This window comes from Anguilla rostrata, chromosome 17, assembly GCF_018555375.3.
Source record: "Anguilla rostrata isolate EN2019 chromosome 17, ASM1855537v3, whole genome shotgun sequence".
Lineage (NCBI taxonomy): Eukaryota > Metazoa > Chordata > Actinopteri > Anguilliformes > Anguillidae > Anguilla > Anguilla rostrata.
Window position 1 is genome coordinate 6,269,239 of NC_057949.1, and position 20,563 is coordinate 6,289,801.

The 20,563-nt window shown below is 45.7% G+C and overlaps 2 protein-coding genes and 1 long non-coding RNA gene across 4 annotated transcripts in view; all 3 read left to right on the top strand.

The window, feature by feature from the left end:
* The window catches only part of atp2a1 (ATPase sarcoplasmic/endoplasmic reticulum Ca2+ transporting 1), a 150,690-nt gene that overhangs the window by 28,165 nt on the left and 101,962 nt on the right, over positions 1–20,563 (top strand). The window lies entirely within an intron of this gene.
* LOC135243554 (uncharacterized) lies at positions 41–5,030 on the top strand. Of its 2 annotated transcripts, none has more exons than XR_010326674.1 (2): positions 41–651; positions 850–5,030. It is a non-coding gene; the product is annotated as an uncharacterized LOC135243554 (long non-coding RNA). The 2 variants fall into 2 exon arrangements; XR_010326673.1 differs by having other exon boundaries at positions 41–591.
* Positions 9,175–20,411, top strand: LOC135243307 (coronin-1A-like). Its single transcript, XM_064315039.1, has 11 exons — positions 9,175–9,334; positions 11,917–12,115; positions 13,839–13,961; positions 14,355–14,484; positions 15,097–15,278; positions 15,668–15,787; positions 16,206–16,310; positions 18,115–18,260; positions 18,804–18,861; positions 19,372–19,584; positions 19,875–20,411. The coding sequence occupies exons 2-11, from the start codon at positions 11,918–11,920 to the stop codon at positions 19,965–19,967; spliced, it is 1,368 nt and encodes a 455-aa protein (XP_064171109.1). The 5' UTR covers positions 9,175–9,334; position 11,917; the 3' UTR covers positions 19,968–20,411.

Genomic DNA, 20,563 nt, shown 5'->3' on the forward strand with positions numbered 1-20,563 from the left:
GTCGGGGGCGGGGCTTTGTGGTGGGAGTGGGTGTGGTTAGGGGGCGGGGCGTTGGGGTTACATCAGACTGTATGCAAAGGAGAATGCTTGGAAGGGTCGATATGCGTGTGCTTTTTATGAAGAGACGAGAGCATGGAGATTAAGTGCTTTACATATGTACAGGTGTCGATGCAGGCAGTGACACACACACACACACACGTATACATACACATGCGCATACACACACACACACACACACACATATATACAGATTTTGACCAATGAAAGCACGCATGCAAACATAGTGCCGCACATATCTTGCGTCCGCACCCTTACCCTCACCCAGTACCCGACAGCCACACACACTCGATCGCTGACGGACACTGAGATCTGGCGGCTGTTTGGTTGACGAGTGCGAAACTGGCTCAGACCTCCATGCAGAAACACGCACACGGAGTTGAGTGTTATTGTTGTAATTACACCAGCATTGACGACCTCAGTTACAATGACACGGGCGAGTTACCCAAGCTGCTAACGTGAGGAACGACAGCCGGATAAGCCACAGAAACATGGCTGGTCAGTGTGGTCCTCACAAATACACGGTTTGTCTGTGTGGTCCACACAAATACACTGTTTGTCAGTGTGGTCCTCACAAATGCACAGGTCGTCTGTGTGGTCCACACAAATACACTGTTTGTCAGTGTGGTCCACACAAATACACTGTTTGTCAGTGTGGTCCACACAAATACACTGTTTATCAGTGTGGTCCACACAAATACACTGTTTGTCAGTGTGGTCCACACAAATACACTGTTTGTCAGTGTGGTCCTCAGAAATACACTGTTTGTCAGTGTGGTCCTCAGAAATCAGGCGGTCCTCACACTCCACAGTGGGAATGTCAAACATGGCAGTGATGTAAATTGACTGTAATCTACTGTAATTTTTTTTTTTTTTTTTTCCGCACAACCACTGATCTCAACCAGGTACATATGCACTGGAACTGTACTCAATGGCAAACTACCACAGTGTGTGCAGCATATCTGCTAGCATAGAGGCATACATCCATCAGTCTCAGTCAGGCACACACACACACACACGCACACAAGCACGCGCACACACGCACGCACACCCACATATACACCCTCTTTCACTGTAGAGGAAACGCATTCTTTGTGGTGAAACAGTAGGTGATGCACACACAGATACATAATTACATTAACTGGAACTACTTGAGTTAGCACATACGAATGGCTCGCGATGCTTGTCGATTGTCCATGGGGTGTATATGGGAACTCGGGTTTGAGTGCTTGGCCAACGAACTGCTGCTTTCCAATTTTAGTCATTACTGGCCAACTGCTGTGAACGGCAAGATAACGCAGATCAAGGCATGCAGTGTGTGTGTGTGAGTGTGTGTGTGTGCGCATGCGTCTGATTGTTTTTAACTAGTTTGCAGTGTAGTTCAGCTAAATGTTTGCCATCCCATGCAAAGCTATTACATTGTGCTTTTTGAAGCACAATATTTGACATTTATTGGATAAATACTAAAATGTTTGGGCAGTGTTGTTTCCAGTATGACGAATCATGTCTCACAGTAATTGCAGCTAGAGGGCGCTGGTGTTGTAGTTTTACATTGATTTCCATATCTTTGCTCTTGTCAAGGAAAGATTATGTTCTTACCAGTTTAATGATTGGCTCTGATTTGTTTCCGCAGCAACAGTACCCAGGCCAGCATAAGTTGTGCTACTTGCTCACGTAGGTTGTAGATTGGCTCGAAGTCGAGGCTAGTCAGAAAGAAGGGGCATTTTTACAGGGCTTGCTCCTCGTTGTAGCTACAGTTCTGCTTGTATATAGGGCCACCAGTTTGTCTCCACCACGCGGCCTGCAGGTTTAAACTTGTATTTCAATGGTTGTCCTCCAGGGGTCCCCATAGGCACTTCAACCGCACAGTCTAGTGACTAGTCATACAACTGAGTTTCTAATTGAAGCATTTATAAAAACGATTAGTTGATCTAGTATGGGGAGAGTCAGGAAGGGAAGGGAACATGGATGGGAGTCTAAATGCTATGAAAAGTAGGTCTTTAAAAGACAGTGGTCCTCGCTCCTGGTCATGGAGAGCCGCAGGGTCTGCCGGCTTTCATTGTTACTCAGAGCTTGAGTAGCACAGCAATCGATCAGTTGAAGCGGTTGGTTACACAGTTAACTCAGGCCACCTAGTTTCTCGGGGCTGAATTGGTTGCTGATCTTGAGGAAAAACAAAGACCAGCGGACTCTGTGTCTCTCCAGGACCAGGATTGAGTATCGTTCAATCAGCAGGTGTAATTGTTTGAGAAGGGGCTTGACAGGTTATTGTGACCTCTAGCTGGCAGAAGACTGCAGTTCAGTGCGAACAAGCGCGAATCCGCAATAGCTGCGACCGCACGCATCCGTGTGTGCGTGCGTCCACGCACACACCCTCACACAAACACGTGACCTCTTCTTTGGCTCATGACCAACCTTTCCACAAAATCTTGTGCCAATCTGTGAATCCATTTGGGAGTTATGCGCCTTTTTGTGTTAGGCCACGCCCATCGCCACGCCCCCTCTCGGTCAATCGGCCTTGAAAGTGACCAACGTCCATGCCAAATTTCGGCCTCCTGGGGCGAAAACTGTGATGGCTACGGAGTGGGACACTTTTTGTGGACCAACCACCAACTAACCGACCGACCGACAGACAGAGCTATAGAGCTGCGGTCGCAGCTAAAAGGCAAGGGGAGACAAAATGGTGGCCCTACTTATACATACATTGATAGTTTATACGTATTTCTGTTGTCCAGATTCTGCATGAAGTCAGTCAGCATCGTTCAGCACGTCGATTTAGCAGTGGACTCTCTCAAACTAGGGTTAACAAGCACAGTGACTCTGCTGACTTCCTCTGTAATGAGCTGTAAGTCAAACTATGGAGGTGTTCCAGGGTCAGAACCTGATGAACAGTAGGAAAGACACCTATCGGGTGTAATCCCGACCGCCATTTTGGCTCAAAATGACATTTAGCATGAGGCGAGTCGGTGGAAACCTTCCATAAAACATGGTCACCTGGAGAGTGAGGTGCCCAATAGGGTGGGTGTGTTGACCTGTGGTTCATTCAGGTTAGACACTCACACTGTTAGCATTGGACTTAGTAGGATGAAAGGAAAGGTTCAGAAGCAGCTGCCTTCCTCCTTTTAACATCACACAGGATGAGCAGAGCAGTGGAATTGGTAAAGACTAGTATTGCCTCCAAGCTGTTAATGATTCAGTGCTAGTTTAAATTTAAATAACGACTTGGTGCAAAACTAGATGTCAATAGCTTCTGAAGTCACAGTGTTGCGATAACTCAGTTCAGTTTTTTGTCTTTACTATCAGATTGCATGGTATTTCTATTGTGTTTACCTGAAATGCAGCAGTTTTCGGTTATGCCATCGCACTGGTAGAAATGAAAGGGGACGTCACAGATGTTACAGTGCAATGTTGGAGAGTTTGAGGTTACGCTGTCGGACGATCTCTTGAAGCTGTGGCTTGACTGCACCGTTACGCGGTACAGCGATGCAGCGCACTGCAGACCATGCGCGAGCCGGTGCCATAGAGGGCCGTACGGAACGTTCTCTGTCGTTCCGTAAAGCGTCTTTAAATCGGAGCTCTAACCGGCAGCACGTTGTCCGAGCACAAAAAGCCCCCGTTCCCTCCCTTTTTAAAACGGAACGCCGGAAGCGGAAGCTTGACTCGACCGCGCCGCTGGAACCTCCGAACGCTCGATCCGATCGCCCGATCTCCGTCACCTCAGCCGCTCTCCTCCTCCGAGAATCCGGGCGTTTCCGTCAGCGTTCGGAGAGGGGAAAAAAAAAAGAAACGGGTTTACCGAAAGCAGACGTAGGAAAAAAAGAAAGAAAAAAAAAAAGCTAACCGTCCAGCCGTCGAAACGGCGTCTTCCTCTGTTTTAAAAGGCCCCCGTGCCGTGGGTGGGTGAACTTTGCACTGGCAATTTAGCTCATGCTCTGAAAACAGTGTCTTTTTTTGTTTGTTTGTTTGTTTGTTTGTTTGTTTTTTTTAAAATGTGCTTTTATTTATTTCATGTTCTTCGTTTCTCAGAAGGGTTGTAATGTGAAGGTCCGGGTTTTTGTTGTTGAAATACCAGCGTTCGGGCGGTGTACGTGTTCAGATGGGGGGGGTGGGGTAGTTGGGGGGGGGTAGTTGGAGTCGCCCCACGGTGCTGGTCTCCTGACTGACACACGGGTGTAGCACAGCCACCCTCGCGCCCGCTCACGCCCAACTGCCAAATTAACGGCGCGAGGCGCCGGCCGCGCCGCGTAGCACAACGGTTCTCCCGTTAGCGGCCGCTAAATACAAACCGCCGCCGCGCAGTCCTCCCCGTTTCTCAGCCGGACAGGATCCGTACCTGGAAACTCCTGACGGCTCCTCTGATTGGCTCATGTCGACAAACGGCCTCCGTATTTGTTAAAATGGCGGTCGCCCTGTTTTAGGAGGTGTGCCGTACTTGGGCGCGTGCGGCAGTGCGCTGCGTCGCGTTAGCGTCGCGTCGGCGCTGCTCCGGCCTGCGTCTTCCCGCAGACCGATCGAAAAGCCGCATTAACCCCCCGTCGTCTCAATTGGAGAACTCTTCCACCCTCACACAGGGCCTGCCCCCGGCTCATTGGACACAGAGAGCGAGGCAGACATATCAGAACCTCACCACCGTACACCGAACAGGCTGCACACACACAGAGAGACCGTTACAGCAGGAGAACAGGACAGTGGGCGGAGGCAATACAACTGTATCTAATAAATTGTACTGTTTATTTTTTTAAAAGGGCTTTGGATCAAAGTGACTAACAATAATTACAACTATTTTAAGTCCATATAAATAATGTATAGATGTGTATATATGTAACTGTATATATACATGCAAATTATGTATACTGATTTTTTTTTACTGAACCACTTGCATTGGATTGTTCTCCTATGACTTCATATTTATGAATGTGTTATTTTCCTTAGAGAAACTGTGGTAGCGGAATTTTAAAATACTGAATTATTTAGACAGCGCCCTCTTCCAGGGTGACGCGGTAGTGCACTACAGGACCGGTGAAGGGAAGTCGTTCCCTCGTCTGTGTCAGGGCTTCCCAGACTTCAGAGCGCGTAGTACTAGAGCTGCATGGCGTTTCTCTGAGTCCTCCTGGAGGACCTGACCTCTTTTAAAAGGGTTATTTTCGATTTCCTTTCAACTATTTCTGAACAGTTACTCAGCGCCTCTCAAGTAGCCGAACGTAATAACCGAACACGAATTGTATCCCTTCTGTAGGTCCTCAGACTTTAGACTTCAGATTTTAAAAAAACGAAAACGTTTACGAACGTCCGACGCGAGGGAGGCGTTCCCGAACGGACGGCCGACGGGGTTTGGGAGGCCCTGACGCGCGGCGCCGAAGCGGACGCTAACGCAGGCTACGGAGCCGCGCGTCGCCGGTCATTGCGTTCATTAGGAGCGTCCGACACGCCTGCTTGCTAACGTTTGCCCGTACGCGGCGTACGCGAACGGGTCCTGGCGAGAAACGTCCGCCCACTTCGTCCGACGAGACGCGGAACGATTCTCACACACGGAGCCCGAATAAAAGTTTTTCGTTTCCTTAATTTTTTTTTTTGTTTGTTTGGATTGGGCCGAGTAGCCGGGGCTAAGTAGTGTGTGTTTGGCCTGAGCAGCGAAGGGGCTTGTGAATATCTATCTCTCGTTACAACTTAATATCTATGCATAATCAGATGTAGACCGGGATTTATCTACCGGCGTGGTTTATTTTACGAGGATAAAAAAAAAGGGAGTTCGGCCTGAACTGTGGAGGATTGGGGGGGTGGGGGGGGGGGTGGGTGTCGCTTCTCAGGTTGCCAAAATAGTCGCTCTGTGGTAAAGGCTGTGGGTTTTATTTCTGAAAAAACTGCTTTCGAGGAGGTGGGGGGGGGGGGGGGGTGGTGGTGGGGGGGTGGGGTCAACCCTGTGGAAATCCGTTTGACCGTCCACGTGCACGTCCCTGTAGAGACCCAGGCCAGCGAATCGGAAACGTGCGCACGGACAGACGAGGCGCACCAGCAACAAAACCTTCTCCGTTTTCAGAACTGCTGCCGGTCTGACGGCCATTTTCCATTTCTATAAATTCTGCTATCAATGATATCAATAATTGAAATGATGTATAAAAACATTACTAACAAAATGAGAAGAAAAGAAAAAAAGTTTTTTTTAGAACGCAGGTGCCGGATAGCCTGTTTATGATTATTTTAAAAGCGTATGACTTATTGTTACTGCTGTTACTTTAAGGATAATGAGTACTAATGATGTTACTCTGAGGATAATGAGTACTAATGATGTTACTCTGAGGATAATGAGTACTAATGATGTTACTCTGAGGATAATGACTACAAATGATTTTACTCTGAGGATAATGAGCGCTAATTATGTTACTCTGAGCATAATGAGTACTAATGATGTTACTCTGAGCATAATGAGTACTAATGATGTTACTCTGAGCATAATGAGTACTAATGATGTTACTCTGAGGATAATGAGTACTAATGTTACTCTGAGCATAATGAGCGCTAATGGTGTTTAACATGCAGACAGCGAGGTTACTGTTCCCATTTGTGCCAAATGGGCTTTTCCTGAGGGTCTGTCCGTCTCTTTCTGTATTCCTCTGTCTCTCTTTTATCTCAGTTCCTTCGCTCTCTCTCTCTCTGTTTTTCCATTCTCTGCACGTCTGTGTCTTAAGGGCCGTTTCTGGAAACTGGTCTTTCCTTGCGCCCCGTGAGGTGTCTTTAGCCCCACCTGGTGGCTGTCTGTGTGTACTGACGCCTGCGACCACGTGCTCCTGTGCTCCCGCCCACAGCTGTGACTGCGTTTGATTGGCGGCACAGTCCAGTGGGGTATGGTGCCCCACACACAGATACCAGCTGGGACAAAGGAGACCACCTCACTGCTCAACCAAACTATGGACAGTCTCTACAGGGTTATATAGGCCAGTTAATACTTTTCCATAACTCTGTGTCGTACACACGGGCACCTGACAGTTTGTCATGTATGTGTATGTATGTACCTTCTCTCTGTGTCCATTTATGTTGTGCATGTTGGCAGGCTGTTCCTCTGTTGTGAATGCACAGTGTGCCTGTCAGCGTGTTTGTTTGCATTTCTATATCCAGCTTCCATTCCACCGTTTCAGACAGACCCTCAAATGTTCAGTCTCCTTGAACGATTGTGCAATAAACTGAGGTCTATATTTTTAACCCAGCAGTCTCTGCCTGTTGTTTAGCACAGTGGCCATTCAAGGGTGTGCGTGTACGTCTGTGCATGTGTGCAGAGGCGTCACTAGTGGGATGCGGGGGGTGCGGTCCGCAACGGGTTACACCATCAGACACAATTACACACAATTCCTTGCGCCCACACCCGTCAGCACCTCCAAACCCCCCCCCCCCGCCCATTGACCGCACCGGGCGTCACCAACCCTAGTGACGCCACTGCATGTGTGCATACATATCTCTGTGCTTGTGTGTGTGCGTGTTTGTGTATTTAATCTGAGTGTGTGTGTGTGTGTGTGTTTATGCTTGTGTGTGCATGTGTATTTTATGTCTACAGTATATGCATGTGTGTGTGCTTGTGTGTGAGTCGGTGCTTATGTATTTACGTGCTTGTGCGCATGTGTTTGCTGCGTGTGTGCGCGGTGTGGTCTTTGTATGTCCATATATATGTGTGTGTGTCTGAGTGAGTGAATGTGTGTGTGTGTATGAGAGTATGTGTTTGTGTGTGTGTGTATGAGAGTATGTGTGTGCGTGTGTGTATAAGCATGTGTGTGTATGAAAGCATGTGTTTGTGTGTGTAAGTATGAGAGTATGTGTGTGCGTATGTGTGTATGAGAGCGTGTTCGTGTGTGTAAGTATGAGGGTATGTGTGTGCGTGTGTGTGTATGAGAGTATGTGTTCGTGTGTGTGTATAAGAGTATGTGTGTGCGTGTGTGTGTATGAGAGTGTGAAAGTGTAACTTCTGTATGTGTGTCTGAGAGTATGTGTTTGTGTGTGTGTGTATGAGAGTATGTGTGTGTGTATGTATGAGAGTATGTGTGTGCGTGTGTGTGTGTATGAGAGTGTGTGTGTGCGTGTGTGTATGAGAGTATGTGTGTGCGTGTATGAGAGTGTGTGTGCGTGTGTGTATGAGAGTGTGAAAGTGTAACTTCTGTATGTGTGTCTGAGAGTATGTGTGTGCGTGTGTGTGTGTATGAGTGTATGTGTGTGCTTGTGTGTGTGCTTGTGTGTGTGTATGAGAGTGTGTGTGTGCGTGTGTGTATGAGAGTGTGAAAGTGTAACTTCTGTATGTGTGTCTGAGAGTATGTGTGTGCGTGTGTGTGTCTGAGGGCATGTGTGTGCGTGTGTGTGTATGAGTGTATGTGTGTGCATGTGTGTATCAGTGTGAAAGTGTAACTTCTGTATGTGTGTCTGAAAGGGCTCTGCTTGTGTGGTCTTCAGCCGAACGGATAACCTTTATAGACCCACTTGAAGTTGAGCAGTTGACAGGGCCTGCCCTGGACTGAAAAGCACAGCCAGTAGTCCCAGCGCACGCTGCTTCCAGCTGTGGCTTTTGGATGTAGGCTACCTGCTTTATATCGAGGTAAATGTGCGCATTACTTACGCCGACTCCCCTTGGTCAGAGAAGCGCGGTTCCAAAATCACACGAGCTGCGCGTTGCATCTCTAACTCCATCTGAAATTTCTTATACAGGGGTCGAGTTCATCTGATAATCTCACAGTACTAGCGCACAACGGCACAGATAAACTAATCGCGCTGTTCAGCAGCGGCACACATGCGTCCTCGCGCCGCAACGCACATGCATCGCGCGGACAGCGGCATAGTAGGCTAAATTTCACTTGACGGAGCTCGAGATCTCCGGCCTGCAACAGGTTGCAAGAGTATCGCTTCCCGCTTCCTTCGGGTGACAAACCATATGTTGGCTGCAATGGTCGCATAAATTAGACTGCTGAACTCTTATGTAAATTTAAATGTGCCTTTTGCCTTAACCGCAAGTCAAGCAATGAATATGTAATCACCCGCGGTTTATACTTAAAAGCCCGTGTGCGTCTTCCTGTCATTTGCACTTGATTTTTTTTTTTTTTTTTTTTTTTGTCTGATGTAAAGCAAAGACACCTCCCATTTCCAATTTCGTCTTGTCTCACTTCCTCCATCACTTCTAAAGGTCTCCACGGTTCTGCCGGCGTTTTATCTTTTTTCTTCCACTTCAACTTCATCGACACAATCCGTCGCAGGCAACTCCGACCACTGGGCCCGCGCAGCACCTGCTTACTCCAGCTGATAGAAGGTACGTTAGTCCGTTACCGACTGTTACCATGTGCACATTTTGTCTCTCTATATTGTAAAGTGTCCTGTTTATATTATTTTATTGTAAATAAATATTTCTACTTTTAAAGATATTAATTAAATAAGCACATATAACTGAAAACCCCAGTTGAAAAAAGAGCAACCGACATTTTAAAGTTAGGCGCGGCTTCAGATTTGAGGAAGTAACTTTAAGTAAGCTACGGTCGCTTTGCTCTTGAAGAATGATTGATTTTAGTGCAATGGTCCCGTTGTTATTATTATTATTATTATTATTATTATTATTATTAGTTCGTACAAGAAATACCACAGCCTATGTGCAATGTGTGGTATTATACTTTTGATGCAATAATTTAATAATTAATAATATTTAATTCATAATCCGTCTCCAGTTGCAATTGCCCCATTTGGCACCTGTGATTTTGCAGGTCAATAGTGTTACTAAAAGTATGTTCAAACAGAAGTAACTTTATTCTGAGTTGTGATTATTGTAAGCGTTGCAGAATGCTTCCGGAACAACTCTTTACTCAATAAATCACTTTTATTTGGAAAAATCGAGATAACGTATCCAAGATTTTATTCGTAAAATACAACATGTCCTGTCCTGGTTAATACTATACCACGCTATTCATAGCGTAAGTAATTTTAAAATAGCAAAAGCATCGGGGATGCATCATCTTTAACCTAGTAATTGCAATGGTCGATACATTCTAGTAGCCTATTCCTGACGGTAGCTACGTGTACACTCTTTTTTTACAAGAGGGAAAGTTTTATGTATTGTACAACATTACACTTTATAGATTACTAGCTTACAGTCGAAGTCAAAATCAGAGGAGTTTTCACGCAGAGGAATATCATGAACGGTGTCGTAAGGGATGAATATCTATCATTTAACGTTACTTTCTTAACTATGACATGCACTTGGACATCATCAGCGCAGCCTAGCCTAATCAACGTGCTGATCATTGAAACATGTCTATTTATTATAGGTTCTAAAAGACTATTAAACTGATTTAAACGTATTTGTAGAGAGGTGGGAAAAAAATATAATATCTTGGTTTAGGGCAAGAGAGATTCTCGACACTCTCGTGGGATTGCTTTTGCACTTAAATCTAAAAAGAAATAGGTCAATATTAATTAAACGAAGTTTATTTTTGTCGTAAATTGTAGAATAATTTCAGAATAAATTCTGAATTTCTGAACATTATGTATGACTTGATGAACCAATGACTGGATGTAGTCTGGTGCGCAACCTAAGGAGAGAACTTTTCTTTTTCTTTTTTTTTTGCTGTTCTGCATAGGATGTGGTTTAACTGTTCTGAAGCAGCTCCCGTGTCTGCATACCTCCGTCTTTTGCCTTGTGCCTTCTGTCTCTTCCTTCCTTTATTCCCCCACTAAAGCTAAGAGTCAGTGAATCTGGAACGACTGCAGCTAGCAGCTCGCTATCACAGTACAGAGGTAACATCTGATTATTGTAAAGATGTAATTAAACCGGATGTTATAATTTAAAAGTGTCAGAAATTAAAATACAGAGGCTAATCACTTCAATATTCAAGGTTTGTACCTTTTTGCTCCAGAACTGATGGACTTTAATAGTCTGATGGATGTGAGACTTTCATGATTTTATGATATTTTTTATAAATAAATAAATAAATAAAGACATCTACAAATAAAGTTCTTACAATGGAATGTATGCTCCCGTTTTGAAGAGGGAGAAACGGGTCAATTACGCTTTCTAAACTTTCGTTAAGGCGAGCGCACCGCTGCAGTAAGGAGGCGGAGCTCCAGCGGTCTTGCCCATAAAAGTCGCGGATGTGAACACGAAGTGTTGAAGTGTGTCAAAAGACTGAAACCAAAGGCCTTAGACAAGAGGAAGTAGTTTCAAAATGTCTTTTTTTCCTTCTTCCGTAGTTCAGCTTTGCCTTTCCTTCCCCATAGTGTCAGTGAGTGCATATGTGCTCTGCGTTGCTGATGAACATGCGCGTGCTACACCTGCTGCGTACGCGGTGTCTGCGATCTCAGATCATAAAATGATGCAGCATCCCCCAACAATATACATATATATTTTCAACTGTTATCTGGTATCTGGTACCTCTCTCTCTCTCTCGCTCTCTCTCACACTCTCTCTCTCTCTCTCTCTCTCTCTGGTCTTGAAGTACAGGGTGGAGTCACTGTGTATGTACTGTGTGATAAGTTCTGTCCACCGCCCAGGCTCGCGCTAGCACTAGCGCTCTTAGCCTGTCACACTGGTTGCTGTGTTTTGGTTTTCTGTGCGGGTGAACATGCTTTTATTTTATTGTGCATTTTCAGTGTCTTAATGTAAAATCCATGTTTTTGTGCTGTAATAAAGCCACCTTTATCTGCCTTTCTCTCTCTCCCTCTCTCTTTGCCACCCTATCTCTCTCTACCCCTCTGCCCCTCTCTCTCTTTCCCCCCTTTTTCTCTCCCCCTCTCTCTTTGCCCTCTCTCTCTCTTCCCCTCTGTCTCTATGCACCTCTGTATCTCTATCTCTCTGTCCCTTCATTCCTCTCTCCCTCTGTCTGTCTTCCTGTCTTCGCGGATCAGAATGTCCCGGAAAGTTGTGAGGTCCAGCAAGTTCCGTCACGTCTTCGGCCAGGCCTTGAAGGCGGACCAGTGCTACGATGACATCCGCATCTCCCAGATGACCTGGGACAGTAACTTCTGCTCGGTCAACCCCAAGTTCGTGGCCATGATTGTGGACGCCAGCGGTGGGGGAGCCTTCATGGTGCTGCCGCTGAGTAAGGTGGGTGTACTGACCGAGTAGCGGGCAGCCAGGAAAGCAAAAGATGTAAATGCTGAGGACACGATGGAAGGTTCTGGAAAAGTGTGGGTCCAGGTTTCTTATTTCCTGGAAGTTGAAGCAGTATCGACTACATTTTCTTGGGGTACATTTTTTTGGTGTAAGACATTTAGAAAGACACCCTTCTGCAACGCAGAACTCAATTTATAGGGAATTCATAAGCATTTTTACCAATACAACACCTCTATTGGTGTTACTTAGAGGATTGGTTGTCAATGTTCTATTTATTTATCTATCCCTCTATCTTTATCTCTGTGCACATTAAAGTGTCCAGTGTTAATTCAGCTCCATCAGTGTTTATTTGTAAAACAACAGGGATTGGATGTTTTCTATGAGAGTTGATTTAACACTGAAATATCACTGAGCATGTTTATTTGTGTTTGTACTTTTCACCCGTGTGAATTTTACATTTTAACGTAAATTAAATTACCCATGTTTTATCGCGATCATTTTGCGTTCAGTTCCAGTTGTTAAAATGTATAGGCTTGTAGTGTCAGCAGGGAGATGTTTCACCAAATAAGGAAGTTTGGGGGCGGGGTTTTGCCAATGCGCCGTGTCGCTCTCTCGCGCGTTTGTCACCATATTTGGACAGCTTTTCTGTCGCTGTAGGCTCGCTCAGGATGTGGAGAGAGCTGTCAAACTGAAAAAACAAAGAAGTGCGTTCACTCTCATTCTCTTAGAATCACAAGATGTCGCTGATTGTATCACCGGCATGGAGACTCAAATGCGTTTTCATTTGGTTCAATTCAATTGCGTAACAGTGCTGTTACGAATGCACTGAGGCGATAATTGTTGTTTAGCGCACGTATTTCAAATATTATATGATTAATTTATTTATACAGTGTTAAATATATAACCTAAATAAATAAGTTAGATAAAACTAATCAAGAGAAAAATACATATAATTGAACTTGATGCAGGAATGCCAAAACAAAGGAGTAGCCCGCCTTTGGGCTGAGATCTTTTTCAGGTGATTGACTGAGGTCTTTTGGGGACATCTCTCAGGTGATTGGCCGTTCTACCTGATGAAATTCATCAAGATGAATTGCTGTGAATTAATTTAATAAATGTACTGTTGGCAACAAGCACAAGAGTGTGAGTCAAGCAGCTTGATCTACATGTTGACGATGTTTAGTGATGATGCTACATGAATTATTTGGCTCTTGCACATTTCTGAATAAAAATAACTTAATCAGAATTTTTTTTTAAAAGTCAAGATTAGTCATGTTACAAAGAATTACACGGTAAAAAACTGAGTTATATGATGTTATTTATTAATTTAACAGTAAAGTAGTAAATAAATACATAATGGTACACATACACATTGTATTACAATGGTATGTAATTGTAGGCTCAAAATTAGATGATGTTATTAACATTGGTAGTACATCAAATATATTTATCTGGGCAATTTTTTACACCACATTTGAAACTCTGCCATGGTGTTTAGCGTGCTTAGGGCATTCTCAGTGGGTTCGCTTATTCATAACTGTGGTAAGGGTAGGGTGAGTCTGCCAGCTGGTGGATTGGAACTGGGGTTGTATGGGAGAGAGCACTGGGCTGGGGGAGTGCAGGCACGCACATGTATGTGTGTATGTGTGTGTGTACGTGTGTGTACGTGTGTGTGTATAGCAGGAGTCACACTCGTCTCCCTCTCTCCCCACAGACAGGGCGTATCGACATGGCGTACCCCACCGTGTGCGGGCACACAGGCCCTGTTCTGGACATCGAGTGGTGCCCTCATAACGACAACATCATAGCCAGCGGGTCCGAGGACTGCAGCGTCATGGTGAGTGTTATTTACACACGCAGGGTCGTGGTGCGTGTGAGTTACACGTGCCGCCCCACCCACACAAGACTGTGATTTGCCAGAATAAGTAACTGAAGTAACTGGCCATTGGTTTATAGGCAGAATGCAGGCTCAGAATTTGTGACATTGTCTCACATGAGAGTGCGAGTCTGGTAAGGGTCACAGTTTTGTAAGGGTCTGACCCTGAGATACTGATAGGCTAGGCTGTCCCGGCGGCCAATCAAGTATCAGACAAATATACTGTATGGCGAAATCCCTTTCGCTCAAGAAGATGGGCTTCTGCAGTGTGAGATTACAGCCCGGACGCAGTGAATACTGAATGAGTGCCCGGTTCGCTGCGTTAACTGCCTCCACCCCTCTCCCCCCCTGCAGATTTGGGAAATCCCAGACGGGGGTCTAACGAAGCCTCTGGTGGAGCCGGTGGTGACGCTGGAGGGCCACTCCAAGCGCGTGGGGATCCTGAGCTGGCACCCCACCGCCCACAACGTGCTCCTGACCGCAGGTACCGCCCCGCCCCGCACCGCTCCGCCCGCACAGCGCCACCCGCAGCCTGATTATACCACCCGCGCAGTCAGGGAGGTGTGCTTTTAGCTCTGAGGTTGCAGGTTTCATTCCCCAATGGGGCACTGCCATTGTCTCCTTGAGCAAGGTACTAATTGGATAATTGTTTCAGTAAATATCCGTCTGTAAGGATGACAATATAAGAGCTTTGCACATTGTTTTATATAGCATACGTTTACAACATTTACATTTAAGTTAAATGCTAACCACTGATACTGATATTGAAGTACCATTACAGGGGTTCACTTTTAGTCCTATTAACAGAACGGGTCATAGCACCAAACTGGTAGTAGAGATTGAGGCTTCATGAATGTGTAGAGCTTCAGTTATCTACTGTGACAATGTTTTTGTTTATTGTTCAAAGATGGGTCATTTGATTGCCAAGAGTGTATGGTTCCATTCTTTATGAGGTCATAAAACCTCTCAACTCCAGGGCTGACCGGTGCCCCAGGGTTGGCTCCCTGCTGTAATCTGACTCTGCAGACACCAGTGCCAGCTGTATCCCTCCCTCTGTACAGGCAGTGCTGTAACCCCCCCCCCCCCTCCCCCCCAGGCTGCGATAACGTCATCATCCTGTGGAACGTGGCGTGCGGGGAGGCGATGGTGCGGATCGACGCGGTGCACACCGACATGATCTACAGCGCCTGCTGGGACACGAACGGGTCGCGCATCCTCACCTCCTGCAAGGACAAGAAGATCCGCGTCCTGGACCCCCGCAAGGGCTCCGTCGTCTCCGTGAGTCTCCCATGGCGCCGCCCGCCCCCCCCCCCCCCCCCCCCCAAATAGATGCGTGTGAACGCGGCAGACTGTCATATCTCGAGAATCCCGTTTTCAAGTTTAATGCATTCATCAGGTCTGTAATGTCAATGCTTCAAGCCTCTGTGTCCGACTTAAAAACGTCAATACGCTAAACACGTTTCGTTTATATTTACACCTGGTATTGAAAACATGATTTTCTATATAAATCATAAATGCATTTCTCCCTATGCAATATTAATATGCGTGATAGTACTTCCTGCCTGTACCTGCTGTCTTCCTGTTTAAGTGTGTGATCAGTTCAGTTCAGTTTCAGAATGTGTGCGAGACGCTGCTCATAATCCCCTTTCCTGCCCCCCCCCCCCCAGGAGAAAGATAAGCCCCATGAGGGCTCCAGGCCTGTCCGGGCCATATTTGTGTCCGATGGGAAGATCCTGACCACAGGATTCAGTCGTATGAGCGAGAGGCAGGTGGCGCTGTGGGACCCGGTGAGCACCGCCGTCGCTCACCTGCACAGCTGCAGCAGGACAACACAGCAAAACGCTCAGTGTTTAATCAACTCTGGCAGAGCACATTTTATACCGACAGAGGGCATTTTACACTGATTGAGTACATTGTACTCGGACAGAGTACAATTTACCCTAATAGTATGCATTTCACACCGATAGAGGGTATTTTACTCTGATCGAGTACCTTTTACACTGAAAGAGTACAATTTCTGGGGTGCCCTCGCCGGTCAATATGCTGCATCAACATTGAGATTAGATTAACTGTGAATAATCTGTGTGTGAACAATTTTTTTGTGAATGATCTCTGTGAGTAATCTCTGTGGATGATTCTGTGAATAATCTGTGTGGATGATTCTGTGAATAATCTGTGTGGATTACCCGGATTACCCTTTTGCAGAGTAACTTTAAGGAAGCCCTCACCCTGCAAGAGCTGGACACCAGCAGTGGAGTCCTCCTGCCCTTCTTTGACCCCGACACTGGAATTGTGTACCTCTGTGGCAAGGTGGGGATTGGGCTCCACACACACACACACACACACACATACACGCGCACACTCGCATTCACACAAATATAGGCTTTGGTAAAGGTTCTAAGAAGATCAACCAAATTGATTCCTGGAATGAAAGATAAAAGCTATGAGGAAAGACTTAATCTCTTCAAGCTTAGTAAAAGGAGACTCAGGGGTGATTTTATTGAGGCTTTTCAATTCATAAAGGGGATCAACAAGGTGAACTACAAGAGATTCTTCAGGTTGAGTTCTGTTAGTAGAACGAGGGGACATAAATGGAAATTAGCAAAAGGTAAATTCCGTACAGACATTAGGAAGAATTTTTTCACCCAGAGAGTCGTCATTGTGTGGAATAGCCTGCCAGGTCATGTAGCAGAGGCAGAAACTCTGGGGATTTCCAAGACCAGGCTTGATACGGTGTTAGATACTATCTAGTCTGAAGGTAATTAGGACACTAATTTAGTCAGGAAAATGGCGAACATTGTTAAGCTGAATGGCCTGTTCTCGTCATTATGTCATGTTATGCTATGTTATGTTAAACACACACACACCCACACCCACACATACATGCATCACACACACGCACACACACACACACACACAGGTACACATAAGCATACTCACGCTAAGGCCCGGTCCACACCGCACAGCCGCAGCCGCACAGCCAGCGTGAGACGCGCGTCTCGAGCCGCGCTGCAGCGGCGCGTCATCTAGGGTTTCGGCGTAGAGCCTATTTTTCACGCGCGAGGCGCGCGGTCTTCAGCAAAAATAGACAGTGAAAAGATCTGCTGATAGTCATATTGAGATCATGCCAGCAACTTTACATAAATGACACCTTTCACTATGTCTAGGCTATATCTGAATGTCACAGACATGAAAAAAATATAAATATATATATTTTTTTACCATTTTAGCAATTGCATATTAATTAAAGGAGAAAGTGTAAATTAATGTAAATTAAGGTCCCGCTCATAATGTAAATTAAATACTTCTCGATAAGCCCACTGCTGGAAACCTGTAGAACAGAAACCCGAAACCCCCCATGGAAATAGCTTTTAAACCGAGCCAGGCCAAGTGAAGAGGGATTGCTGTATATTTTTTATTTATTTATTTTTATTATTATTATTATTATTATTTTAAAATTATTATTTATTTATTTTTTTTTTTTTTTACAATTGAGCACACACTTCTTAACCTTTTTCTGTCTAAACTAAATATAAATTAAATTCATAAAGAAATGAAATCAAACATTCTATTATCGGTGGCCATTATCGAAGGCAAACTCAGTGTAGACAGACAGGGCTGGCGGTAGCAGCGCCGCAGCAGCAACGCTGGCGGTGTGGACACACACACGCGTGCGAGCCGCAGCAGTTCGGCGGGGTAGCCGTCACGCACACGTGAGGTAAGCGGTGCGGCCCAAGCCTTACTCAGGCCTGAGCGGTGCAGATTTCATTGCACCATTAGCCTGTGGCAATAGAACGTGTGTTTCACAATGGAACCACTTTGTCTCCATGGCCACGCGTTTTGCTTTTTCCGCTTTCTATTAAAGTATGCCTCTTGACATTTTGAGCAATTGTGTTTGCTCATTTAAATATATTCAGACTGATCAGGGAAAATGTTCAATGGTAAAAAAAACAAAAATAGTGAAAAAGTTAAGAACAGGAGGAAACGAGTTGGAACATTTTTGGGCATTATGGAAGTGGAATTTGACAGTATTTGGGAACGGGGGGGAGTGGGGATTCTGTGACGGGACGTTTTCCGCTGTTTTCGTTATTTTTCGCCATTCCTCTCGCTTCAGGGAGACAGCAGCATCCGGTATTTCGAGGTGACGGACGAGGCCCCCTACGTTCACTACCTGTCCATGTACAGCAGCAAGGAGAGCCAGAAGGGCATGGGCTACATGCCCAAGAGGGGCCTGGAGGTCAACAAGTGCGAGATCGCCAGGTACGCCCCCCCCCCCCCTCCCCCCGCCGTGCCCACCCAGGCTAGTCTGCTCTCTGTGCGCACACCTGCGCAGTTTGCTCTCTGTGTGCACACCTGCGCAGTCTGCTCTCTGTGTGCACACCTGCACAGTTTTCTCTCTGTGTGCACACCTGCGCAGTCTGCTCTCTGTGTGCACACCTGCGCAGTCTGCTCTCTGTGTGCACACCTGCGCAGTTTGCTCTCTGTGCGCACACCTGCGCAGTCTGCTCTCTGTGTGCACACCTGCGCAGTTTGCTCTGGACCGCACACAGTCAGCCCTCTCTCTATGTGCACAACTATGCCCCAACTACACTCTACCGCCACTGGGCGTCAGGCTGCTGAAGCCCAAATATTTGGGAGAAGTCGTGGAAGGAGGAGGGTATTGTGGTGTTGTGGAGTGACAGTAATTTTAAAGTCCGAACGCTCGGTGGCGTGGTTTCTGGCCTTTCCAGTGTTAACTTGCGCTCCTGTGGGCCAGCTGTAATGAGAGACCTGTCAGCTCCTCCTCCTTTCTCTCCCCTGCAGGTTCTACAAGCTGCACGAGCGTAAGTGCGAGCCAATCGTCATGACCGTCCCGCGCAAGGTAACCGCCCCCCCATAAGCCACGCCCACAACATGCCAGAGTTCTGATACAGCCACAGATATCGTGCCATGGTCATGGTCTTTTTTCTGTTCAATTTCTTCATTTTATCTATTCTTCATTGTGTATAATATTCTGTATTGTGTATACTCTGTCAATAAGTTTATGCCCCATGTAAGAAAGAGCTCAATTATTATTATTATTATTATTATTATTATTATTGCAGAACATCCATGCAATTTCTTTTGAAATGAATGCAGACATTTGTGGGTCACTGTACACTGTACAAGTACATATGCTCATTAAAGAGCTTCCAGTTCACTTGCAGCTTGTGCTGGCATCATTAAAGCGGCCATTTTGATTAGGATCTTCTCTTTTTGATTAATACTAGTTTCCTGCAACTGTTAACTCTATTTGCATCAAGGCCTGAAGCCTGAATCTCACCTATGTAACCTATTTGGTTATTTATTAGACTTCATGTTAATTTCTCACTCTGTCTTGCTTTGCCCTCAGTCTGATCTCTTCCAAGAGGATCTGTATCCTGACACAATTGGCCCAGAGCCTTCCGTGGAGGCCAGTGATTGGTTCTTAGGAAAGGAAGGGAAACCAATCCGAATTTCCTTGAAGGACGGGTTTGTGGCCACCAAAACCAAAGAGTTCAAAGTGCACAAGAGCCTGCTGACAACCACGACGGTAGCCAGTGGGAACCAATCGGCAGACAGCACGGTGAGAGTAGGCCCCGCCCCAGGCTGTTGTATGGTGCTCGCAGGCCTCTTCTGTAGCTGTGTTTACTGTGTGCATCAGAGGCTATCATAGATTATCTGATATTCCACCTGCCCGCAAGAGCACTATTTTATTCATTTCAGGCAAATCTTGGAAATTACTAAATTTCTAACAGCTCTGTGGTAACTGGTATACCTGCTACACCACACAAGTCTAACACTTCTCTCTCTCTCTCTTCCTCTCTCCCCCTCTCTCTCTCTCCTTCTCACTCCTTCTCTCTCTCTTACTCTCAGGATGTGCACTCCCTGCAGGAGGAGATTAAGAAGCTGAAGGCCATAGTGGAAGAGCTAACTGAGAGAGTGAGCACACTGGAGACCAAGAACTGAAACAGAGAGAGAGAGAGAGAGAGAGAGGGAGAGAAAGTGAGAGAGTGAGAGAAGAGGGAAAGAGGGATGCTTAGAGGGAGAGAGAAGCTGACAGTCAAGGAGAGAAAGTAATGGAGAAAGGAAAGAGAGAAGGAAGAATAAAAGGCGAATGTTTTAGATCAGCTTGTTCTTTTTGTTCAGTTCTGCAGGGAAAAACTGCACAGGATTTTTAGGGAGCAAAATTATTTTATTTTCAGCCTGACTTTTAGGATAAAGATAAGTAACTGTGCTGGGTGCAGGATGTACAGTTTTATAGTGTGAACTTATTGTTAATTAACAATTTTTGATTGTTAATTAACAATTAATTAACAATAATTAGCAATTATTCACCTTGTCTTCATTAAGTATTTTTTCATATGAAGATGTTTAGAAGAGTTCAAATAAAAATTTGAGGTTTTTCCAGAATGTTTTGTTTTGTTTGTTTGTTTCGGAGACAGAGGAACTTTGTAACTGCCGTTTTGTCATTTGAAAGTTTTGGTATAATAGAACCGGGGGAAGTTTGCAGACAAAAGCATTATCTAGGTACTCAGATAAATGGCACACAGAGACTCACACAC